Source organism: Chroicocephalus ridibundus, chromosome 7 (genome assembly GCF_963924245.1).
Source record: "Chroicocephalus ridibundus chromosome 7, bChrRid1.1, whole genome shotgun sequence".
Lineage (NCBI taxonomy): Eukaryota > Metazoa > Chordata > Aves > Charadriiformes > Laridae > Chroicocephalus > Chroicocephalus ridibundus.
This window is the reverse complement of record NC_086290.1, coordinates 51,051,951-51,076,842: the sequence shown is the minus strand read 5'-3', so window position 1 is coordinate 51,076,842 and position 24,892 is coordinate 51,051,951. Positions and strand designations below refer to the sequence as shown.

Genomic DNA, 24,892 nt, shown 5'->3' with positions numbered 1-24,892 from the left:
ATACTGACACATCGGAAATGACTTCAAGCCTATTAATTACCCTTTCTTCTCTGGCAGATCTTTGAGAGAGAGCTTGACAAATTGAAAGGCAGGAGAGATCATCCTTCCCTGCCCCAGAAAGAGCTCCCACCCACATCAACACAAGCAAAACACACTCCCCCCTCGATAAACCCCACCATTCTTTCTTTTGTTATCAATTAATTCATCAAAAATTAGCTGAAACAGAGGCAGCCTGTTAGTGACAGATCTGCCCCTTTCCCTTTGTGTTCCCATTTCCGAGGAGGCAGGATGCCGCCACGCAGCCCACGGGGACTGGGGGAGGCTGCGATGGGGACAGGGCTGGCCGGGGACCCCGCAGGTGCTGGGGATGTTGGCACAACTCTCCCACCCGTCAGGACACGGAAAACCAGCTGCTGCTGCACCGGGAAAGCGCGCCTTACTTTGGAGCTTCCCGTCACTGCACGTCAATAATCTCCATTCACAGGATCAAACCTGATGCCCCAGATGCACCAGTGAATACCCCTCGGCCCATTCTTCCCTCCCTCAAAATGTATTTTAAAATCCTCGCTGGCATAATTGATCCTAATTATTATAAGCATTAGATATTAAATGCATTCCTACATGCAACGTGGCTTCAGCTATGGGCTTTCAGCAAAGCCTATTGTATAAATAAATGACTGGATTTCTTATTCAAGAGCTTCAGATTTGACAGTATTAATTTTGATGCAAAGTAGCCACCCAAGTCTAGATAAAGTCACTACCTTCCACTACAGCTTTATTTTTAAGGTGATTTTCATAACTTCTGGTTAAAAAAAAAAAACCCTACAAAACAACTTGAACAAAAATCTTCAAGCCATTACCTAGAAAACTATCATTAAATCATTTGTTCATCTTTATTAGTATCATTGTAATTAAAGAGAATCATATTTCAAAAATATATCTTCAACAGCACTTATCAAAACCCATCCCTGCAGCCTATCAATTAGTATTACAATAACCTCGCTCCCTCGTTGCCTTTGCTATTAGCATTTTGATTGAATGTCTGTTGAAAAGTGACTGGTAACAGAAGATTGTGTTCAGAAAGTAATGTTTCTTTATTCGCTTTCATTGAAGCTTGTCTAGTTGTCTCCAGTTCCTACTCAAAAGAGACAAGACAGTTCCAAAAGCAGTAATTTTGATGCAGGATTTTTTTTTTTTTTTTTTTTCTTCTCCACGAGGTGAGATAGATTGGGTTAGGCTGGACACAAATGCTATTAAATCACTTGACAGCAGATTTGGGGGCTGCTATCGCCTCTGACCTCAACACACTCAAACACGTACAAACTACCGGAGAGGTGTCAGGGCAAGAACAGCCGATAAACGTGGCCCCGGTGAGCCGGGAAAACACAGACCACAGGCCTCTGCAAGCCACCTTCCGAGAGATTCAATAATGATAACAATAATAATTAATAATGCATTAACTACTCAGGGAAGTTTTGGGCTAGGTTTATTAGTAATAGTATTGAACGTAAAAAGGCAACAATTTATTAGATAACCCTTTGCACACTTTGGGAACATATCACTGCAACCGGGAGAGAGTTAAGTTGGCCAGCCGTAATAAAGCTTCGAACGAAGGATAGATCTGTAACTAACGTCATTACGGAGGGGAAATGGATGCATTCGGCAAGTACCATGAATTATAAAGACAAGAGTTCATTAAATCTACTACATTAAAATAAAAATGACCCGCGTGTCAGACAGTTCTATTTACTGATATTCCCACTGCTGATGCCTTCCCCTGATAAATCACATTCAGCAGGCACAGCCAACACTTATCCAAAAACATTTCAATTACTCGGACATGCTGGAAACTCGTGAGCAACGTTGTGCCACCCTATAAAAGCCTCATGATGGCAAGGTTTTGAGGCTTTGAGGGGAAAACAAGCAGACCCCATCACCGAGTCCCCCTCCTGCCTCTCCCCTGGGGTGCTCCCTCCGCTTCCAGCGTGGCGGCAGCGACAGTCAATTAGACTAATAAGCAATTTAGCAGGGAGGAAGGAGAGGGAAGCCTTCAGCAGCTGTTGGCGTCGCTGACGGGGATGGTACCAACCCCCCTGCAAAGGCACGGCCTTCACCACGCCACCGGGTCGGGTGGTCCCTGCCACGGGGCTCACAGGCAGTGGCGGGTCCCACCGTGCTTCCTCCCCTTCCTCATCCTCCCCCGTCCCGCCCGCGCTGCGGGGGAAGGCTTCCCAGAGCCACCCTCCTCCTCCTCAGCATCCCCCGGCCCTGCTGGATGCCGGCCAGAAGCCAAGGGTGTCAGGTAGCAATTTCATTTTTAAAATGCTCTTATCAAAGATTTAAGGTGAAAGGTAAGAGGAGGGAACTAAATCACCATAAAGGAAACATTGTATAAGGGACAGTATTTTCCAAATCAAAACGGCTATCAGAATGAAAAGGTACGAATATAAAAGCGAACGGAGGCAGCGCTGAGGAGAGGCGGGGAGGGAGCGCGCCAGATTCGGGAGACATCGATCAGATCTCAGGTTTTCTTGGCAAGTCTCGGAGCCTGCGAAGAATGGGAGCAGCAACACTTTCACTGTCATTTTAAAACAGAAATAAAATGCCAGGTATATTTTATACATGAGCATGTACACACACACCTCTATACACAAACACGCGCTTATTTATATGCCTTTTCATATAGATAGATCTATAAATATAGATACATATTTTTCATACCATTACCCACGGCTGTTGGGTGCTTTTATCAAAGTCGTCTGACCTGGAAAGCATCTGTTGTTAATACCACTGTTTTATTATTTATCAAATCCATTTCTTCATAGAATGACTAATTTCATACCCACAGCTGCTCCCATCTTCCCTCGCAGCTGCTCCTTCCCCGCGCAGCCGGGCAGGTCCCCCACCGCCACGTGCCGCTCCTGAGCCCCGCGAGCCCCAGGCCGGCTACCGGACCAGCACCCCGGGCTCCTGCCCCACCAGGGACAAAGCCCAGTGACCAGGAGAAAACCCGCGGGGGCGCCGCCGGGAGGGGAAAATGCGCTGCTGGTCTGCGAGGAAACAAATCCCACACTTTTGTCATCTGATTTTTTAATATTTTTTTGTATGTTTGTTTTCCTGCAATTGCAGGGAAATTCCAGAAATTGGAGGAAAACAAATGTTTTTACTCCTTTTTGCCCGCGGCAGGGCAGCAAGCCCCATGTGCCAGGGCTGGGCTGGCGTGGAGAGCAGAGACCGAAACGGAGGAAACCGGCTTGCAGAAACTGAGAAATCAGGAAAAGCCAAACCCGCCTCCAAGACCTTTGAGTGATTTTAGCTCATACGAACCTCCTGTGAGCTGACGGGGGAATATTTGTTGCTACAATGACGCTTAAAGGATATTCTCTTGCCAGTCGTCTCCCTGCGGACCCTGCCCTAATTCCGAGTGTGCTGGGGAACACACGTGTTCACGTGTGACACTCGTGCGGGGGATGCGGAGGGCGGTTTCCATGAGCCCTGCTGCGACTGGGGCCCACCCCACAACTCTCAAATAACCCACACCGGGGCCGGGACCGTCCCTCCAAGAGAAAATACGGAGAGATGACGCTGCGGTGAAAGACCCAGCCCAGCGCTCAGCATCAACAGGAGCTGCAGGCAAGTCGGTTCACGGCCCTGGTGCCCTGGTCCCTTCCTGGCGTCCCTGGGTCACCGCAAGGCTTAATTCCCTATGTGCCTGCAAAGAGCTCCGAAATCACTCAAGGGAGCACTGTGGCGGCTTAGTAGTATTCTATCTCTTCGCTCCTGGTCTTCTTCCAAAGCGGAGAAGTGAGGAGGCTGTTAGCATCGATAGGTGTTTTAACATGGAGAACAATCTGCGAATTATTACATGAGTTAAAGGCAGTCTTTCTGGTCCACAAAACACTCAATAAATTAAAAAGAAAAAAATCCCACAGCCCAAATCTGCCGACCTGCGCTTTTCTGAAAGAAGCTGTTTTTCAACTTACTTATTCTATTGGATCCAGCGAAAAAAAGTGCCAGATGTTCTTACTTCAGCTTATATATACAAAAAACATACAGAATAAGCAAAATCACTCCTTGCCAGCACATATTAATCAACCTAATTAAAGAAATCTTCAGTCAAAACTTAATGTGTTGGGAAAACCACTCTCGAGCACAGGTAAGAGGGCACCGATGTGAAACGGCGCGGACCCCCAAGCTCTGTGTGACGAAGCCCGCCCAACATCACCCCGCATGCCCTGGCGGAGGTCAGGGCCTCACGGGAAGGGAGGAAAGAAGGGGAAGATGAAATGGTGGAAGAATCACTCTTTTTAGAGGTGCTTTGCTCTCCCCTTGCTGCTAACCCCGGTGGGGAGGTGAAGACAGAGATACAGAAACCAACCCCAGCCCTTTTCAGCCAAGAAGTGGGAAGGAGCCAGTACTGCCCCGGGTAGAGCCGGGCTCCGGCACAGCCCCGCCATCGGCGCTGCTCCTCGCAAAGCCCTCGCCTCCCACGCTCAGCGCTGCTCAGGGCACTCTCTCTCGCTTGCAGCTATTTGCCACGGGCTCATCAAAGCCAAGAGATACACGACGATTTACAGCAGCAAACCGTTTGCCCTGGCAGCTCCTACTTGTTCAATTCCAGAGCAGGAGCTTGGCTCTCACTGCTTCCGACTGTCTCTTTGGTGGAAAAGCCCCTGGAACGCAGGACACAGGGATGCTGCAGGGCTCTGCACAGGGAACCGCAGGACCCGAACCCTCCCTGTGTCTCAGGTGACAGAATCATAGAATCGCCTGGGTTGGAAGGGACCTTTAAGATCACCGAATCCAGCCATCAGCCCAACTCTGAGAGACCCACCACTAACCCATGTCCCTCAGCATCGTGTCTGCCCGTATTTTAAACGCCTGCAGGGATGGCGAGGACAGCAAGGAGAGATGGCGCGGCAGAGCCCGCTCCAACAGCAGGCTCAGGGGTAAAACCTTCCCTTGTGCTACCAGCATCATTTGTGTTACCCACATTTCTGCTGAATCTCAAGATTTTGGGGATGGGGGATGTGTTATCTGTTTGTTTAAACAGGTCACCAGGAGGCTTTACCTACAGCAACGACCTTGTAGAATGAATTAAAGGCTTCAGCAGCATCCGTGTCCCAGGCGCGAGCGAGGTGGCAGCTGCTGGAGGTGCTTTACCCCAGGGACTGCGTCGGGGGACAAACCGGCCCCTTCTCGGGGACACCAAGTGACGGTGACTCCCCATCTCTCAGCCTCCCCAGGCTGCTGGGAACGTCCTCCTCACCTTCGGTAAAAGTGCTCTAAAAGCTTTATTATCAAAACCAGCAGATACAAAGCACAGATAGAAAAAAAAAAAAAAGTGCACACCCCCTCCCTCCCCCAATGCATATTTGAGAGGACTCACCCAGTCTGCTCTCGGCCGTCCACTGGGAAAAGAAACCAACGCACCAGGGAGGGAAAGCTGAGCAGTGTCTCAATATTTTCCTATCACATTTTTGGGCACGCTGTGAGTAGCTGCCTATTTTTCTCAAGGTCACCACGCTGATTTTAATTCTGCTCGTTGTATTAAGACTGCCCCTCTATGTAAATGTTGCATTTTGTTCTCCTCCCGTTTCTGGCCTTTCCTCAATTAACATTTTCAAATATTCCCACAAGACTTGAAGCGCTACCTGCTAATCACGTCGGTCCTGCATTCTGGGAAGCAAAAGGGGTTTTGGTTTCATCAGCTGAGTAGGTTCATAAGCAAGAACTTATTCACGGCATTTAGGGTTTCTTTCCATTCACAGATCATCAGGATTTTTGCTAATTTATCTGTCACTCAAACCGGTGGCTCAGCAGTGACAATAAAGATGGCAAACTGAAGTCGTATTAAAATGACCTCACTGTCTTCTCCACGCAGCTTCAAAGGGGAAGATCACCTTGTCTAACGCAAGCACTCATCCCGCCAGAGCTCACGTGTACCCACTTTCCACAAGTGTAACAAAACTATTATCATCATTTCAAAAAAGTTCTTAAATATTTGCACAACTCTTGCTTCACGTTTCCTGAAGAACCTTTCAGAGATGAGAAGGCTCTACTGCTTTACTTTGCACTCTCCAATACGACTGTAGTCTAATTGCAGTAAGTTATTGATACTGTTCAGCATGAAGCAAATGGGAAGATTTTTCTTTTAAAGGCAGCGACTCTTAACCACAGTTCTGCAGGAAGGAAATGCCCGGTTTCCTGCCCGTGCTCCTGCCTACGTCCAGCCTGGACACCACGCAGGTACCTTCTGCGAGACCAACGCTGCCATCTCCCATCTTTCTGCATCTCCGCTCTCCCCTCAGAGGCACCTGGGTATCAGCCTCCGGTGACCTGCAAAGCCTCCATTTATTGCACCCCAGCAATTTCAGAAAGCCTAACTGATAATTTGAAAAGGTATTTAACGTCTTCTGCATGCAGATGCCACGGAAAATGCTGCATTTCCTCCTGCACGCCTCTTCCTTCCTGCAGGTTTTACGCTCCGGCTGCAATCCTCCCTTCCCGCAGCCGTTTCCATCACAGAATGAGAGCAGGACATCGCCTCCTGCACCGGTTAGTGCCCCACACCCCCTTTGCAGAGCGGTCAGTGGCCCAGCGCTGGCCACCGGGGACACTGCCCCCCCCTCGCCCCCTGTGCAGAGGGAGAGACCCGGGACCGAGCCCCTCGGTCAGCATCTCCTCTGGTCACCACCTGGACTGGGGCCGGTCGAAAGGAGGTGGAGAAATTAAGACGGTCAAGAAGGTCTGGCTGCGTAGGGCTCTCCCTCCGGGCAGAGGGAATTAAGTACACACGTTAGCTATGAAGACAAGATACAAATGAGTTTTACGAACCTACCGTCCTTTACAACATACTCTTAAGTTGGTATTTACCTTAAAAGTCTGATTGTGTAACTGGAGACTTCCAAACTAATTGCTGGGCTGCGTTTGCAACCTTTACCAGAGGTTGGTGGGATTTTTTTTTTTCTTACTATTATTGCATTTGTTTGTTAAACAAGAAAATAAAAATGTCAAGCCATCTCCTGAGTGCTGCTGGCGAGCCGAGCCTCTCCCCTTCTTTAGAGCAAGCGTTTGCACACATCTATTCCTTCGGTGCGTCCCGGCCAGAGCAGCTGCTCGCTCTTTCTCCTCCTCTGGATGTAATTTTCATTACTGGTATAAAATTAAGCAATAAGGTATGACAGACAGTACATAGCTGGGCAATTATTCCAAGCCTCAGGTGGCGTTATCCAGCATGAGGCTGGGGGCAGAATGACTGTAACCACCCGAGACGTTCAATAATCGCCTTGAAAAGCGTGGCCAGGAGCCTTATTTGCTATTCTGAAACAGAGTCTACCGGGATGCGGGCTCACACTGGCTTGAATGCATTTATTTTTACACTTCACGTAAGGTGCCCTGATGCAGCAGCAATAGGCGCTGGCCAGGAAATTAAAAGACAAGGGAGACGGATCCAAGAACTGGCAGCTTTTCCTTTTCGCTTTGTGTTTATTCACACCGAAGTAGGGAGCAGCACCGAGCCTGTCGAGCCCGGGGCCACCGGCATGTCGCCGTGCAAAAGCCACCACCCCGGCAGCGGCTGCCACCCTGTCCCGGAGGGATAACGCTCACCGTCCCCACTGCCCAACACAGAGGCCAAGAGGGAGAAATTGATGCCAAATGGAAAACTGGTGGGACGTGGCCACCTGGGAGCCACGAGCCCCTTCCCCACGCCGCATCTCAGCAGCCGCAGCCGTCCCAGCTCCTACCTCGGCTCCAGCCGCGACGGAGGTGAACTCACGACGTGGAGCAAAGATGTGAATATTGCTCGTCAGCCTTGCAGCCGTTACTGTGTTTTATGACATGAATATTTATAAGTGAGGATGTAATATTAAAAACACACACACATAAAATATTAATATGGCACATGTCATAGCTGCAATCTAAATAGATAGGTATGACTGACAGTATTATCGCTCAGCCATCACCGCTTTCACTGATAGGGCTGTAAATGGTAAATAATATTAACTAATGAATCTTCCCAGCTCTCGTGAAGTTTTGAAGCAAATATTTGCTTAAAAAGCACTCTAAAAAAAAAACCCTGCTTGCAGCTACTCCTCCCTCGGATGCTCTGTGCCTTTGGCAGAAGATGAACACTCCGCATCTCTGTGCACCAGGGGTTAAAGTCTCTCTCCCGAAGTCCTGCAAAGCCCAGGTCCTCGGGATGAATCTCACTGGCGAGGGAGCGGCGAGGCCGAGCGAGCGCTTCCCTCAAAACAACGGCACTCTCTGGAGTCCCATTTATGAAGTGATAAAACTGACAAGGGAATAAAAGCCCGTCTCATCTAGGAAAGCAATAACAATAATACTGGCTCCATTTATATCTTATGTCACACTTTTCATCCAAAGCCCTTAAAGCACTTTATGCTCTAAAAAAAAATACCGCCACCGTGTTTGTGGATGCTTTTCCAGGATCCTATGGATGAAACCTGCCCAAACAGCAGCTCTCCCCTCAGCCCCATCCTTCTAAAAGCAAGACCATGCGAGCAGGCAAAAGGATCCCACCGAGCTGCCCTCAAAACGCTCAGCATCGCCAGACTGCTGCCAAGAAAAGCTACGCTGAAAATGACCAAATTAGGCAATTATTCCTATATATTTTAAATACTCTTTACTCAAAACTGCCTGGGGATGTGTTTTTAAATGCACATGACCTCGCCTTACTTGAGGGAGATGGCAATAAACAAGTAATTGCAGCGACTCTTAATTATATTTATATCTCATCTATAAAAATGTCAATTATAACTTCAGAGGACAACTACAAAACTGAGGTTTTGGCAGCCGGACAGAACACAAAAGGCTATTTTTCTCCTAAGAACAGCGTCATCCTTTGCCAAGGCACAGACGATATCTCACTAACAACATCACTCCTGTCTCTTCCAATAAATACAACCATTATGCCAACTGCTTCCACCTGGACAATTACTTTTATGCACTGAAATCCGCTGGCTGGGGATGGTGCAAACACAAAGCAGGACCCCCGCGTCCCTTCCCCAGAGCAGAGAACGTGGGAAGGACCTGCAGACCCCGCTCCGGCGTGTGGTCTCGGTGGCATGAGGTGCACAAATCTTTCCGTCTGAATTCTGTGGGTTTAGATCAAACCCAAAGCTCTCCACCCATGGGCACAGGGGTCTCCCCAGGGCTGTGGAGCTCCTCGTCTCTAGGAGAAGGCTGCTGCGGTGCCAGCCCATGGAGTGGGGGGGTCTCAGTGTGCCCCGCTCCAGGACAGAGCCTGGTCGGAGCTCCCCGGGGAGCTGCTTCATCTGCCGAGCCAAAGCGATGCTCTCCCGGGATCCAGCCCCTCATCCAGGCACGGAGGGGCCACCCAGCCCAGGACACCCCAGCCCAGGACACCCAGCCCTGCCCGCAGCGCCCTCGCCGCGGGCAGGGGAAACAACCGGGAGGTTCACAACAACCGCAAAAACCCAACTCATTTTAAAGCTCTGTCACGCTCAATGCCTGTCTCTTGGAGATGTTTTAACCCCTAACACCTAGGACATATTGTTTGCATCAAACAGACAGCCTGCTTTTCTTTAATTTTGTTTAGTTTTAAGATTAAAGAAGTCCAAATCACATGCTGTCACTTCCCTCCTCTGTCCCCTGCCATTCCTAACCGTGTGAGAGAGTTAATTGATATGAAAATAACTCTAAGGGCTGTATGGCTTTGAAAAACATATAGCATTACATTCAATACCGGCAATTACAGCTTGGGGGATTCAATCACTCAAAGTCTCTATTTGTCTTCTTGCAAGTTGAAGCCGTGGGCCTGGCGTGCTGCACGGCGGGGACAGCTTCTGGAGCTGCGGGCAAGCACAAAACCAGTACACGCTGGTGGAGAGCAGCTGAAGCTGTGATCGAGAGCATCCCATCAGGATAACTAACCAACACACACCCTTCTCTGGACTCATCTCTACCCACACGCTTAACAGTTGCAGAAAGAAAGGGGAATTGCCAAACAAATTTACCAGGAGACGCTCCTTTCCACACGAGGCACGCAGCCTGGGCAGGGCTGAGCTGCTCCCGCACCCCTCGGCTCGGCCACCTTTCATCTAACCCTTCCTCCCTCCTCCTCCTCCTCAGCAGCCTGCGGCACACGGTGTTTTTTCTCCGCTTTGCTGGATTGAACAAACAAAACCTCCCGCTGCCGGGGCCTGGGGATCGCCCAGCTCAGGCAAAGCACAAGGGCAAGGCAGCGGCCCCGGCCAGCCCCGGCTGCTCGCCTCGCTCGGCAGAATCGGGATGCTTGCTGGAGCTCCCGGCCATAATGAAGTTAGAAGGACATCATCATCTTGCCAGGCTCCCTCCAACCCCGAAGATCAATAACTAATGCTGAACTCCAGATTTTATCTGCACTTTGCAAGGGTAACAAAATAACACCACCCTCTTTTTTTTTCCTTTCCAATTACTAAATCCTTTCAAGATTGACCCAGTAATTTTCAGCTCTATGAAATTTTAGGCAGTGAAGAAAGCGATGAAAGTGATCTTCCCGAGTCTTTGGAGAACTTTTTGTGTGGTTTTACTCCCTGGTACAGAAATAGAGGGTTACCGGCACTTTCTTTCAAAAAAAATAATAACATGGCATCTTAACAAAGCAGACCCAGAGATATTCGCCATCTAAGCGCCAGTTCATTGCGTGCCCACTATCACAACTAAGTGGCCAAGACACAAGGAGAACCCTCGCAAGAAGACACGGCATCCCAGTGAAGCTAGGGATTATTTTACCTACAACACTCCAAAAATGAACCACTCCTTCAATTAAACACTCATAGATTTTGTAGCCTGCCAGACAGATAGGCATGAAATGCAATAGCTCTGAGTCTTATTTTCCCGAGAGAACATCCAGGAATAGCTGGACATTAAAAAAGAAAAAGACACCAGCAGAGGCAACAAAGCGGTTAGCTCGATGACATTTTTAGTGTTATAAAAGTTATGTGCTCTATTGGCAAGGCATTAAGTTTTATTTTGGGTGGGGTTTTCAAGCCTTCCCAAGGTATTAATAAAACTGTTCAACGATGAGCAGTTTTGAAAATCCCTCTTACTACGTCCGGTTAAATCTCCGCGTTTCCAGTAACCGGCGGGAGCTGGTGCTGGGTGCGGGCGAGTTCCACGCTACCGCAAAACGCACACAGGAGTAACGCACACGTGCCAGAATTATGTCAACAAATACTCTCAATTTGCTTGCAAGGAAATTCATCTCGCCTTCTAGCAGTAGGGAGTGAATTTTAATACTTTCCCTTTCCCTTGCCTACGTTGATTATTCTAGGCATAGACTAACTACAGAAAACCACAACGGATATTTTATCTGCCATTTCTCTTTCCCTTGGCTAATTTGAAGATACAGATTGCAACCCGCAAGTGGTTTTAAGAATTGCCATTAACACTGTTGCTGCACGCTACTGCATTTTAAACATGTTTCCAACACAATCAGAATGTCACAATTTGTAAAATCTGAGGTGATTTTATATACGATCGATGCGGCAGAACCCACTTCATCGCAACGGCCCACTGGCCTGTTTATTAGCCTGATTAGGGGAAGCTACCTGCACAGAGAAGGAAAAATTGTCCAAAAAGACCGGATAAATTCAAGTGTGAAGATGAAGCTGACTCTACCCTGCCTTTTACGCTTGTTTTTTCCTTCCACCTGGACTGGGCAGAGTAAAGACCCGGAGCTGAGACTTCCATGCCCCTCTGGCAGCACAGCCCCTTGGCACTGGCTGGGCTTCACCCAAGGAATTTTGGCTAATCCCAGCAAATTAGCAGCATTGTCCTTCACCCAGCAAAAGGGTAAAGCCTGTTCCCTGGGAAACAGCCGCACAAACAGAGCTGACCCTCCCGGGAGCCAGAGAACTCCCGTATTTGCCAGAGCAGGGAGGGGGGCTCCAGCCCACCCTACCCCCGGACGGCACAGGCAAGCGGGACAGACTCGGGTCCGGAGCCTGACACCAGCGGAGCACGCGGGAGGTGCGGGTAACACCACCTCCAACGGCATTTAGCCTTAGTTCCTCCCCCCTTAGATCTCATCTAGGAGCTTACACAGGGATGCCAACGCAAAGAGAAATGTTATGGCTTGCCTGTAAAAAAATCAGGCTATAAAAAAAATTAACCAAGGAAATAAATTCACAGAATTCCTGGGGAAAAAAAGGAAGACCTGTTGCCTCTTGTCTTCAACACACATTGTGGGGAAGGAGCCCTTTGTGGAAAAAACAAAAGGTCTCATGGCAGCTAAGGTGCCCCCCACATCTGCAGCCCTCAACTTCAGTGGTTACAGACCTTTTCTCCAGGTAAGATGGGGGAAAGATGCTTTAGAGAGAGGAATCCGTCCCCTGGGGCTTATCGGTCAGGTTCACACCTGAGAGCAGGGCTCCCCAGCGCGCGGTTCCAGCGCAGAGGAGCTGAAGCAGAGCTGTGAGAGCAGAGCGCAAACACCGCCGCTGCCCTCGCGCCTTGCGAAGCGCCTACAGCAGCACAGTGCCGCCGGCAGAGGACCGAGGGGGATCACCCTGAGGTGTGCGGGGAAGAGAGGAGCATCTTGCTCGCAGGAAGCAAAGGAAGGACTCACACCACATTGCTCTGCTTTTAACGTCCCTGCAGAGTCTCCTGCCCAGCCTGGCAGCGGAGCCCAGTCAAGGCAGGCAGAAGCCGTTGAAGAGACCACTGCTGCAGGCACAGCTGCGAGCCTCGGTGGGAACGAACCTCCAGGATTTGGGACATTTCAGCAAATTAAGACTCTTCCCCTGTCTCTGGAGCAGTGCCCTTACCCAGGGACGAGGCAACTGCTGGGGTGACCCAGCCCTGCCGTCGGGCCACAGATGTGCTGCAGGACAGGCTGATGTCCACTAGAACAAGGTGTCCCCCTGGTGCCCCCTGAGCCTCAAGTCTCCTGCGCCCTCGGAGAGGGATGGCAGAGCCCTGCTCCAAGGGGTGACAGAGGCAGAGACACGAAACCGCACGTCAGGGACTTGCAAATCAGGCTGAAAAGCCTCAAAAGGACGGGGCATGGAGAGGAACACAGGATGCACCAACAGCCCATCCGATGCACTGGCCAGGTTAAGAAACAGTTTAAGAGAAGGAAACATGGAATACAAACAGAGGCAGGCAGCAGACTCGCCGAAACACATTCACAGGGGCCAAATCTGCTGAGTCCGTGCCTTGCCGGGATCGGAGCCCCCCCGGTACTCCTGGAGCCCAGCAAACCATGTCAGACAGGGGACGCGCCCAGCACAAAAGCACCACATAACACGGCCCTTAAACGCAAGAAACAACGTGCCAAGGTCCTGAATGGAGAAGGGTATTTATGGCCCATTTAAGGGTGGTTGCAAAGAGAAAGGTGGAAAATTCCCTGGATATAAAAGCAAGTTGTCAGGGCCTGAATTTTCCAAACTATGTAAGAGTTTTGAACGCTTGGCTCCTGTTACAAAACTGATGGGCACTGGCTGTTCACTTGCCTTCCCTGGCTCTGAAGAACTTAACTTTCCAGGCAGGTCTTTTGCTCACTGCCGCTGAATTTTCCAGGGTACTACGATCCCTGACTTCAGAGAGGGATCGGTGCCTGGGAGAGAACTGCTGGAGGGAGGGAATGTTATCCTGGAGGTTTGCCTGACTCACCCAGCCATCTGCACGCACTAAGTTCCTTGTTAAGGCAAATATCAGAGCAGTGAATAATTCCGACAGCGCAGGGAGCTCAGGTCTCCTGCCCCGGAGATGAAGAGGAGGGCAGGCGGCAGTGGCCAAGCACTCCAGCAGCTCCCCTCTCCCCTTCCCAGGCTCCCATCGCTCCCAAGCCCTGGGCTGTGCTGGGCTCCTGCGCGGCCTCTGAACACAGCCGTGTTAAAGCAGGGAGACTGGCGGCATAAAATCAGTCTTGTTCTGAGAGAAGGGAAGAGCAGCCTGACCCCAGAGCAGTGTCTGGGGCCACCATGAGAGCCCAGGTACACTGAACTCCCCCCAGCCGAACAGAGCAGCTGGGCTGCGCTCTGCCCGGAGCTCGGCGTCTCCGCTGCAGCGATAACGTGAACCACTCGCCCAGAGACAGCGGAGCATCATTTATTTCCACTGAAGGGAATGGCCATAACACTGAAAATAATCCTCAGCTCATTTTCACAGAACTGTACAAGCAGTGATGAAACCCTGTCTCTCTCGTGAAATATGTGAAGGGAAATTCCTCTTCTGGAGATCCTGCTTATTCTGAGCTACGTCACTGGAAGACAAGCAGTTCCCAGCTCCAGAACTCCAGCACGCTTGAAACCTCAGCGGAGGGGTTTGGCACCTTGATTTCCTTATGCCCAGCTTCATCTGATGCTAGCCACCCTGGTACCCACCCTCTGCTTCCCCGCAGCTTCACCACACCAGCTCCTGGGCTTTACTCTCCCCAGGGACACCACAGAGCCTGACAATGCTCCTCCCAAAGAGAAGTCATTAGGCTGACCAGAGAAGCCACCTCTAATAAGAAAATCCACGTGACATGTGGCATTACATGTCAAACGGCCTTCCCTCTGCAACACCTGCCGGACCGAGGGAGCCATCTCAAACACAAACGGCTCTGCTGATTTAGCACCACTGGATTTAGCCACTGGCTCGTCGTGTTGACACCGATTTTTGGCTGTGGTCACCATGCAGAAGCTGTCACAAAATGTGATGTCTGAGCTCCCATTCTCTCTTACCTCTATGCCTGTTGGTCGTCTTGTCAAACATAAGCATGGCGTCCTCTACCTGCAAGAGAGAAGAGGGGAGATGCACGCTTTAACACATCGCCTGCACGGTTTGCAAAGACACAACAGACAAACCGGGACGGGGAGACCAAGGCAGGAGCAGCCTCAGCCCAGGCACAACCGATGCATCACATCTCCTTCCTTTTGCTCCGAGTCAGCTCTTCCCTTAGGAATCTGCTGCTTTCAAGCCACGTCCTAGCTGGCATTTGATCCTAAAGCGGAAAAGCGAACATTAAAAGTTTCGTTGCCCTAAAAAGCCAAATATCTAAGGAGCTCCTCCACCTCTCGTCAGCCCCTGGCTGTGCCTCATCTCAGCCTCTTTCCCTTTTGGAGGAGATAAGGAGGAATCATGGATGCAAATGAAGCCCATGACCTCTCCAAATTAGAGTCACTGTCTTGGCTGAGAATTAGGAGGTTTCAAGAAGTATGAGCAGGGTAAAATCTGGTCAGCCAAGAAAGGTATTCAGAGGTTTTCAAAGGCCTTTTGAAAAGCTAGAGGAAAGAGGGGAAAGGGAGGAGGGAGAAAGTTTAATTCGCATCAGGCTTGGCATTTCCACTTCAGAAGAGAGATGACTGATGAAACGTATTGAAGTGCAACCAAATTGCTTTCAACTTTCATTACTATTTGCATGATTTATTCCACCTCCATTTAATCTGTGCAGCCACACCTAAAATTTTACACTTATTTTAGAAGGATGTTGTGCTGGGGTTTATTTTCCAGCATTATCACATTTTAAACTGTTGCTCGGAGGTTGCAGGAGCCGGGGCAGGTCGGTGCTGCAGGAAACGTCTTGGGCAATCTTTCTGAAAAGAAATGACAGACTCGCTATTCCCCGTTGCAAACTAGGGGCTGATGGAAACCTGTATCACCGCTAAATTGCAGAAGACATTGCAGGAAGGGAGAAGATCTTGAAATAAAAGGTTTTGTTCTTTAAAGGACTCCACTGCTTGTCTGAGGGGTGGGGTTGGTGTTTTTTTGTTTGTTTGGGGGGTTTTTAGTTGTTTTTTTTCCCCCAAGTAATTTTTATGATATTTCCATGTTCTTGCATTCTGGCTTTCTATAAATGATTTATTTTAGGTAAGTGATTTACAATGCAGCTACACGCTCTCTTCACCTTACACAGTGCTACCTTTCACCCCAACTGCCCGTGCTCACTTTGTGCTCATCTCTCCCTTTCTGCCAACACGGCTGCATGGCAGATCAAGCCAGGGAACTGCTCCGGGTTAAAATGAGCCGCACTTTCTCTTCCAGGTTTTAAGCCCTATCAGTTTCCCAGCACGGCCACACCAACGCCTGCGCTGCCCCAAGGGCCGGGCTGCTGCAGAGGGCAGAGCAGCAGCGCTCTATGGGAAGGTGGGACCACTTTGGGTGGCTGTGACAGCTTCTGCTGCCTTAGCGTGACCCCGGAATTACAGCAGGATTTGAAAGCTGGCACCTAGATAAAATTCACAGTTCAGGGAGTATAGTTTGACTGCGGTCCTCTCGTGCAGGGGACACACATCCAGCCTACTTCTGTGCAGAATTACAACCTCAGTCTTGGCTGGGCAGAGACACGTTTTGGGAAGGTGGTAAAAACACAGCATGAACCTCTCTCAACCACGGGACTGAAATACACTCTAGGAGATAGTAAAAAACCACACTGCAGCAAAACCTTACACGATGTCTAAACACATCCAAAAACCTGTCTCTGGTTAACTTGCTCTTAACTTTTTCAGTCAAAGTGGTTTGCAAAATGTGCTAGCAATGGCCTGAGATGGTGGAGAACAGCATGCCTCCTTGATACCCATCTTGAATGAGACTTAAAGGTGCTGATGCACTGAAAAATCCAAACCCCATTAAGCACAGAGCCATTTGTCCTGCTGTCTCTCTTCACTCCAAGGAAGAAAACACGCAAATATGAGCCATACCAGGAGGCAGATAAGGACAGAGCTGCCCTTCACCCTACCACCACCGCTTATCTCTGCTCCAGGGTTACGTTTGCACAGCAAGCTTTATTTTTCATTCTCACAGGTCTTGGCCTCACTGGAAACAAAAATTACATGTCGCACCTAATGCTGTTTGCTAGAGCATCGCGGCTTCCCCTGCCTCGGTCCACACGACCGTGCTGACCACCCTGTTGTCCCCACACCAACCGCTGTCATGGAATTTTTAACAGGCAACTCTTCCAGCATAAACTTTTTGCCTCAAAGCCCATACCAGAGCCCAGAGCGGTCTCGGGCACACGGCAGCACAGATCCCACCAACCCAGGGAGCTCCTCTGTCTCCCGACCCGGGGGCTGCCGCCGGGCCCAGGCTCTCCTGGCCGGATCCACGCTTTTCAAAATAACACCTCCTCCTGCAAGGACATGGATCACCAGGGACTTGCAAAAGGCTGTCTGTACTGCCGTCAGGGGAGAAGAGACACGAGATGATGCACAACACGACCCGAACCCTGCTTTAGCATGGCCGCGTCTCAGCCCGACGGCTCCCAGCAGGCTGGAGCCTGAGCTGTGGGGTACAAAACCCACTCTCGGGGCTCAGCTCTGGCTGGCAGCACCACCACCATGGGTCGGAACGTCTTGTGCAACCTCATCCTGCTCCTCCAAGTGCTGCCATGACAGAGAAGGGACAGGTCCTGGCACGGGACCAGGCACTGGAGGGGTTGAGGGGGCTCTGGGTCCGGTTCTGGTCTTGCTGGGGATCTGCAGTTTTGGTCACCTCTCCCACCAGTACAATGTGACACGTCATCTCAGCCACGAGGTACCGCTCCTCTGAGCAAACAACGGTCTGTACCATGTGTACTAAGGCCCCGCTTCGCTGGAATGATGATCTTGGCAGAGATCTTTTTTATGCAAATAAATCCTTATTAGCAGTAACAAACGCAGCCTGCGTGTGCTAATCCAGGCGATTTCCAGCACGCCAGCAGGGACCCCAAGGACTGCGGGTGCCTGGGAGGTGGGTGCTGCATCCCTCCCAGCAGCGGCACTGACTTCTGGGCTGAGAACCGATGGCGGGGTCGGCCCCGCCGCTTCAGAGCTGGAAACCCGCACGGGGGGAAGTGGCTCCGCAGCCCTGCTTCAGATGTGGACCAAGCACGCCTTTAAGAAAAAATAATCAGTGGGGTGTTCTTTAAGCCAGCTGGTGCCCTTTCAACAATGTCTAATTGGTTATCTTTTCTGTTTCCTAAGGTCAGACCATTTTATCTCCGTCTCTGCCCTTTCTGAGTTTACCCCACCCCGTGTTATTTTTTAGGGCAGCCATTGTAACAGAAGAATAGCCTCTTTCCTCCATAGTCCGGTGACACAATGAGACTTCTTGAAACCTCCTGAATAGATAAAGTGCAATGGCAAAAGGAAAATTCTATTAACGCTTTGCAAAATAAAACATCTAAGAGCGGGTTAGACAAGCAAGAGAAGAAAATCAATATGGAGAGGGCAGCGCGCTTAGAAAAACTTTTCACCAGTTGCAAAAAGGTGGCGAGGGTATGGGAGGGAGGGGGAGAAAGAAACTTATTAATTCAGAAAACCCATCAATGGTATGGAAATCTGGCAGAACAGCAAGAACTGAAACTAGAAGAATTTGAATATACAAAGGGCTGAATAGAATGAGAAAACCACACTGCCTCACACACACAGCCCGTTTCTCACGGTTCTCTGTGAATCAAACACAAGCGGCTTGTTCAAGTTTTCATCAAGGAGAAATAACGGACACAGTCAAGGTAACCGGCAGTAAACTCTGTAGTAAGCAAATTGATCCCTATTTCAGGGCAAAGGAAAAAAAAAACAAACCCAGAGATGAAACTCAAGTACATTCAGGAGCTGTGACCGTCCAAAAGTTAACCCCCTCCTTCAGCCTGAGGCTCCCTTGTTGGCCCAATATTGTAAAGATGCTTGACCGGCAAGTTCTCCAGGTTTCAACTCAAAACATGCAACTAGCACCTTGCTTACACAAGAAAAAGGAGTTTTCTCCGGGGACAGAAACAGGACTGGAAGATCCATCGCCACCTGCCAGGCTGGGCCGGGCGCACCCAGCACTGGTCCCCTACCAACCATCACTGGTCACCCACCACCCAGCGCTGGTCCCCAACCGCCAGCTGAGCCCCATCACCAGCAGTGACCTGCCGTACGCATGTTCTCTGGGCACGGTGAAGAACTACGCACCAGCAAAGAGCTGAATTTCCCCAGTGCAGGCGTCAGACGCTGAGCCACCAAGCAGGGAGCCACGTCCCACCCGGCCCACTCACAAAGCTCCTGGCAAGCCAAAAACTTCTCTCTCTTTTGAGATGTAGTACGGCTCAATATGGAGGCTTAAAGGAGCTGATTGATTTGAACTAATTATCGACATCAAATGAGAGCGTATTACAAAATGAACGCAGTCTTAGCACTTAAGGTAAATAAAAAATAAAGAGACTTACCAGATAATACCAGTTACAAATGGTGACTTAAGCCCAACAGACTTCTCCTCTGTCCCAGCATACCCCATATATCCACCCAATTTAGACCCAGTTTCTTACATAAAGCCTAACTAATGGGCTTTAGTTTATTTCATATTTTTTTTCAACCCACTTGGGGCTCTGAGAAAAGGAAGGGCTATACCACTTCTTTAATCACTGCCTGGGAGGAGGAATAAGGGAGAATAGGAGGAAAGAAAAAAACCTGGAGGAGCCAAAGACTTTAATAATCCTAACAGTTCCCAGGGTTATTTAAAATATGCCCAACCAGTTCACAAAAGGCTCCACAGAGATAAATGTAACTGATTTTCTTCCACTTTAATGGAGGCATACATTTAAAGCAACAAAACCAGGGTGACCTAAATAAAATGGCTATTAATTGTACTCAGAAAGGCTCCGAATTTAATGCAACAGATCCAGCCTGGCAGAAGAACACACAATATTCTCCATTCATTCTTCCCGCTTTCCTCTTCAGGATTTTCAACTCCCCTCTCTTCCGTGGGACGGTCCTGAGCAGCCAGCGATGACCAAGCCCATCGCCGCTCCCGCCGTCACCCACCGGCGGAGCCTCTGCGGGGCCCAGCACTCACTCCGCCAGCCTCGGGGGGACGGTGCTGCCACCGACAGCGGAGAGGACCAAACCTGGAGGTTTGCTGGAAAATTTCACATCTGTATTTCTACAGCCACGCGATGGCTGCACGGATTGGCCAACCCAAGAGCTGGTCCATGTAGAGCTTATAAAGCTGAGGTCTATTTAGAAGGTGCCTGCACGCACACAGGAGTAACAACAGCCACTATTTCAGATCTCCAAATTCTCTTTTTTCCATTTAAATCAAGTTTGCTCACTGATTAAAACCTCCACGGGGAAACTACCGACTGCCATAAGCATCCCGAATGGACACACAGCAGTCTTTATGCCTCACACTCCTCCTCAGCCAGCCCAGGAAAGTTTTTCCCCGATCCAAAACCTGAGTTTCCGACACCTCCAGAGCAGATGGGGACGGGGCGGGGGGGGGGGGGGGGGGGGGGTGCTGTTCGTTTCCAACACTCCCGGGCAGATTTGGTGCTACGTTCTCTGTCCCTTCAAGGTAAAGAAGAATTAGGGCAGACAAATGAAATAACGCGCTGTAATCGAACGCTGTGGCAATTCAGATTGGGTCCTGGGAGAAAAGAAATTACAGAAGGATGACATTCAGCTACACACAGCTGGGTTGTGTTCCTACCCCCTCCGTCCCCTGACTCGTAAACTTTACAGGTCTATCACTTCTTCTGCTCTCCCAAGAAAAGCGTGCTGGATATTCTGGTCTAATTCCTCAAATTATTTATACACGCTGCACAACTCCTCCAATATTTTGCTTTCTGAAGCAGAAAAACCTCTTAGCTGCTAGTAAACTGTCAGGTGCTATTATTTTAAATGCGCATGTGAAATCTAAGCGCCAGCAACGTGCTTCTGCAGATTTACAACCTCCCCCCACATAAATTAAGACAAATGCGTATCGCATGCCAGACAGTTAGGAAAAATGGTTCCCCCACACCAGGCCTCTGGGTTTGATTACAATGGAATTAAACAAAGAAACAAATACTTTAACCTTTTCCCCTCTTTCTGTCACATACAGCCCCCTCCCCTGTCCAAAGGCACCCAAAGCACCCTCTTTGCTGCAAGGCTGGTCCCTCGTGGCGTTTCCAGCCCCATGGCCCAGCCCAGGTGACCACACTGGACCACAGGCTCCCAGCCCAGAGCGTGGCTGGTCCCCGTTCCATCACCCCACCACGCTCAAGGGCTCCACGCCCGTGCCCATCACCCTGATGGCTGCTGTCTTGGCCAACGCACCGGGGAGCAAAGTGGAGACCTCCAGGGCTGGATGCAGGAACCGCTACAGCTCCAACAGGTACCCAGCTGGGTGGTGAGAGGTTCACGTCCTCCCAGCTTGTGTAGCGCTTCCCGGGGGGCTGGAGACACCCGGTGAGGTCCCTCGCCGAGTGCTTCCTAGCGTTTTGCAGGGACAAGTTACCAACTGAGGACTGACATATTATGCACCGTGATAATAATCAATGCCATACTGTGCAAGAACAAATTCCAGTGCTAGCAATTTTTCCCCCCAGCAGTCAAGTCTTTAAAAAGTCTTCTTCAGCAATTATAGCTAATAAAACTACAATTTTATTCAACACACACATATCATTGTGACTAATTTTGCTCCATCAGGGCTGAAATTAAAACAGTCATTCAATCACGTTAATCTCAGGGCTTGCTCACCAGCCGTGACATGGCAAAGAGCATCCCAAATGCTTGCCAAAAAGCACAGTGGCTACTTGTGGACTTCAAAATGCTCCTGCAAAACCCCAACACGTTACTCAATGCTTACTCTACCAAGGGGGATGTCAGAATGACTAATGCTCTCCAGAAAAAACAGCTTTCCACAGCGGGGCAAATTAAAGATGACTCTATAGAGGATTTCTCATACATTCTTTCTCTGGCATTAATAATACAAAGCACTGATGAAAGCAAGGCTCTTGACCAGTCTCAGATCAAGCTATAAACTACGTGAGGACTCTTGGAGCTTGCCTTTGACCGTCTTGGCTGAGAACCTCCCTTGTCCCCATCAGGTTTCCAGCACACATCAGCTAACACCACTGACTGGGAAGACAAGGTTCTTGCAAATAAACCAAACCAACCCAACCAAAACCCAAACAACTCAGGAACATAAAGACAGCTCTCTCTTCGGCATCAGGGGCTGCTGTGCCACCACAGGACCAGCAGCAGAGAAGGCAGAGCACACGGGATGGCAAAGAAGCAAGGCCGGTGCCAGTGAGATGGTGTAACGTCAGCTTGGGTTGATAACGACCTCCAGCCAGCAGAATGGTTGGCATCGTGTAAACTCCCAGGGACGTTTCTCCAAAAGGTAAGACGCACCTATGCAGCCAGGGCCACCACTGCAGAGAGGTGTGGGGGTCCCTGCCACAAAAATGGGTGTGGAACAAACCACTCCAGGAGGCAGCATTAACTACTCGGCATCCATCGCACACCAGCAGCCACTCTCTCCTGAGGAGGTGGCCCTCACCTCCCAGTTCCCTGTAACGCTGGGTACTTCAGGGATGCCTTTCACAATGGAAATCAAGCTGAAGCCAACAGCAAGACAGAGAGTCAGGCAAAACCATCACGTGCTTTTCTGAAGACAGAATAGCCACCTCTGTCAGAGTGAAACAAGCCTTGGGCTGGGTCCCATCTCTGCAATCGTGTGCTGCAGCCAGGTCTAATTGCCTAGAACAATTTACACCCGCCAGCGCATGGGCGGCTGTACCGTGGGTCCCCTTAGCTTGATGGGAAAATAGGTTCCAGCACTGCATTTCTGAAACGAATAGCAGAGTTAGAGAAGCCGATGCCGAGACCGCATCTCACAGAGCTCGCAGGAGCCAGGGAGACGTCCCCTACCCTCCTGCCCTTCTCCCAGGTCAGCAGCGCTGCAGCTAATCAACACCCAATGCATTTCAGTGCTCTGAGATCCCGAGGGGAAAGGGTACAGAGGGTACACACGACCACCCTGGAGCAAGAGCCTGAGACTCGACCCCACGTGGTCACTAGACACGCACACAAACCCCAAAAGATGGGCTAAGAACAACTTCCCAGACGCTGTGCTGCTTACAGCCCTGCACTGATGGAAATTTGCACCAACAGACTTAAAATCTCCCTGCAGAAGAGCAGTGTCTGTTAGAGAAGGGGCAGAAAGGTGGCGCTGCCCAGTGCTCACGGCCTCGGTGACCACTGGGGACAGCCCCAGGTCCCAGAGTGCCACCGCTCAGGACCTCCAACGTGCTTGGAATATCTCTGGATGGCCAGAGGGATGATAAATGCCACATAAATAAAAGAAGAGCTGCTACGACGACCCCTTTTTGTATCCACCAGCTTAAAGCACACACTGACCTGGCCACAAACGGCGGTATCTGAGCACCATGGCTCCTCAGGACACACCGCTGCCCTGCTGTTGAACGGCCAGGGACACACGCCTTCGCTGCAGTGTTAAATCACCTGCAGCCAAGCAGGTCCCGCGGTGGCCGGCACCACCGAGAGCAGCTGCTCTGTGCCAATAGAGGCCATTGCCCGCGTTCGGCCCAGTGGATATGCTGCACCAGCTAAAACCAGTCCCGCACTGGTGGGGTTTTGCCCACGGATGGGATTTGAGGTAAGAGCAAGCCAAGCGGCAGCTGGAGGCAGGTCTGCAGCCTGGGCCATCCCCGGTGAGCTGCTGCAGGGGACGGGGACGTGGGGGACAGCAGCGGGAGGACCCTGCGGCTCCCGAGGGCACGTCTCCTGCACAGACCCGCTCCCCTCCAGCATCTCAGATGTCTGCCCACACCCACCCACCACATCCCCCGTCCTCGACATGCCGCTTTCTCTAAAGAAGCGCAAGCTAACTGAACGAAGGACAGAAAGCAGACATCCAGACTTGTTTCTGGAAGCAGACTGATCTAATGCCACACAATACACATGTTTACAGGAGGCTGTAGCATTTCGTTAACAAAATGCATTTGTGAATTAGAGCAGCACCTCCATCACTGCTATAATAAAACTCCAGTCTACATTTCTGCCAGAAATCGGAGCCACAGAAGTTTCTTCTATGATCAAAGCCGGTCCGTGCGACAGGCTGATTGATATGAGACAGGGAGCGATTGATAACTTTAAAATACATGTCAACAGCTAAAAACACTTCAGTATGCGTTAAAAAGCAAGAGAAGGAGCATACTCTGAGCTTGTTCAATCTGAAGCCAGTGTTAAATCACAGAGTTCCCGCTGCAGCCCTTCGCCAGAGTGGCAAGAACAGAATCTAGTTCAAAACATCTGCTGGAGACTCTCCAAACTCTCTTACAAACATTTAATTCACCCTGCCTCAAAACATCTTTGTGTTTTACCCATCTAACAGACAAGGAAGAGGGTGGGACTATGAAGGGAAATTAAGCTCCAGGCGTTTTAAGTGACCCATACGTGGCCCCGGAGCCAGCCACAGCCCTGGAAATCTTTGCCTTCGGTTCCCTGCCGGCATCAGGAGACCGATCTCCCACATGCATCCCCGTCTATCTATTCATTCAAGACGTCTTGTCCCCTTGTACATGTGCACATGCCTACGCACATTTTCTGTGAATTTCCCCAACAACTGAGTGACTTCTCACGAGCGTTTTTTTTCCCCGTGTTCTTGCGAGATCCACAAAGGAATGAAGAACCCGAGCTCCATCTGTTCTGCTCCCAGCCCTGTCCCCTCACTAGCTGCCTGAAGGAGTTACCACCAGATAAAAACATGAGACAAACAAACTGTACTTTTTAAATGCACACACTATAATTTCAAAGTATTCTTTTTGGCCCTCACATGGGAGCCATTAGGGTTCACATGTTTAATCTTACGCTGCTGAAACGTAGGAGAAGTTTTGCTTTTTTGAAATCAAACGCTGAGAGCTCCACGTAACCACATCACTCGAAATGCAGCTTAAATATATCAAATATCTCAAGTCACGGCACAACCACAAGAGCCGACAACGCTCCAGTTCATCCCAGCTCCGTCACTCTGCCGGGTGCTCTCAGGCCGAGTGCTCCCATGCGGTTCCCTGCCCCAAGAGGTGCCACGGGGCAGGGAAAGGGCCGTTCCCCTCCACGCCGGCAGCGCGGAGGCGATGCCACCACGGGGGCACTGGAGGAACATTGCTCCTTCAGCATTTCAGCGAGCCAGGTGC

At 50.2% G+C, this 24,892-nt stretch overlaps 1 protein-coding gene across 18 annotated transcripts in view; it reads right to left on the bottom strand.

Moving 5' to 3' along the window:
* Positions 1 to 24,892, bottom strand: part of MSI2 (musashi RNA binding protein 2) — a 253,693-nt gene that overhangs the window by 85,405 nt on the left and 143,396 nt on the right. For all 18 annotated transcript variants that reach the window (XR_010072119.1, XR_010072120.1, XM_063342567.1 and 15 more), the window contains exon 7: positions 14,697 to 14,745. Coding sequence is in view for 16 of the 18 variants with exons in the window: in XM_063342567.1 (XP_063198637.1) it covers positions 14,697 to 14,745 (49 nt within the window). In the remaining 2 variants the exon portion in view is untranslated. The remainder of the gene's footprint in view (positions 1 to 14,696; positions 14,746 to 24,892) is intronic.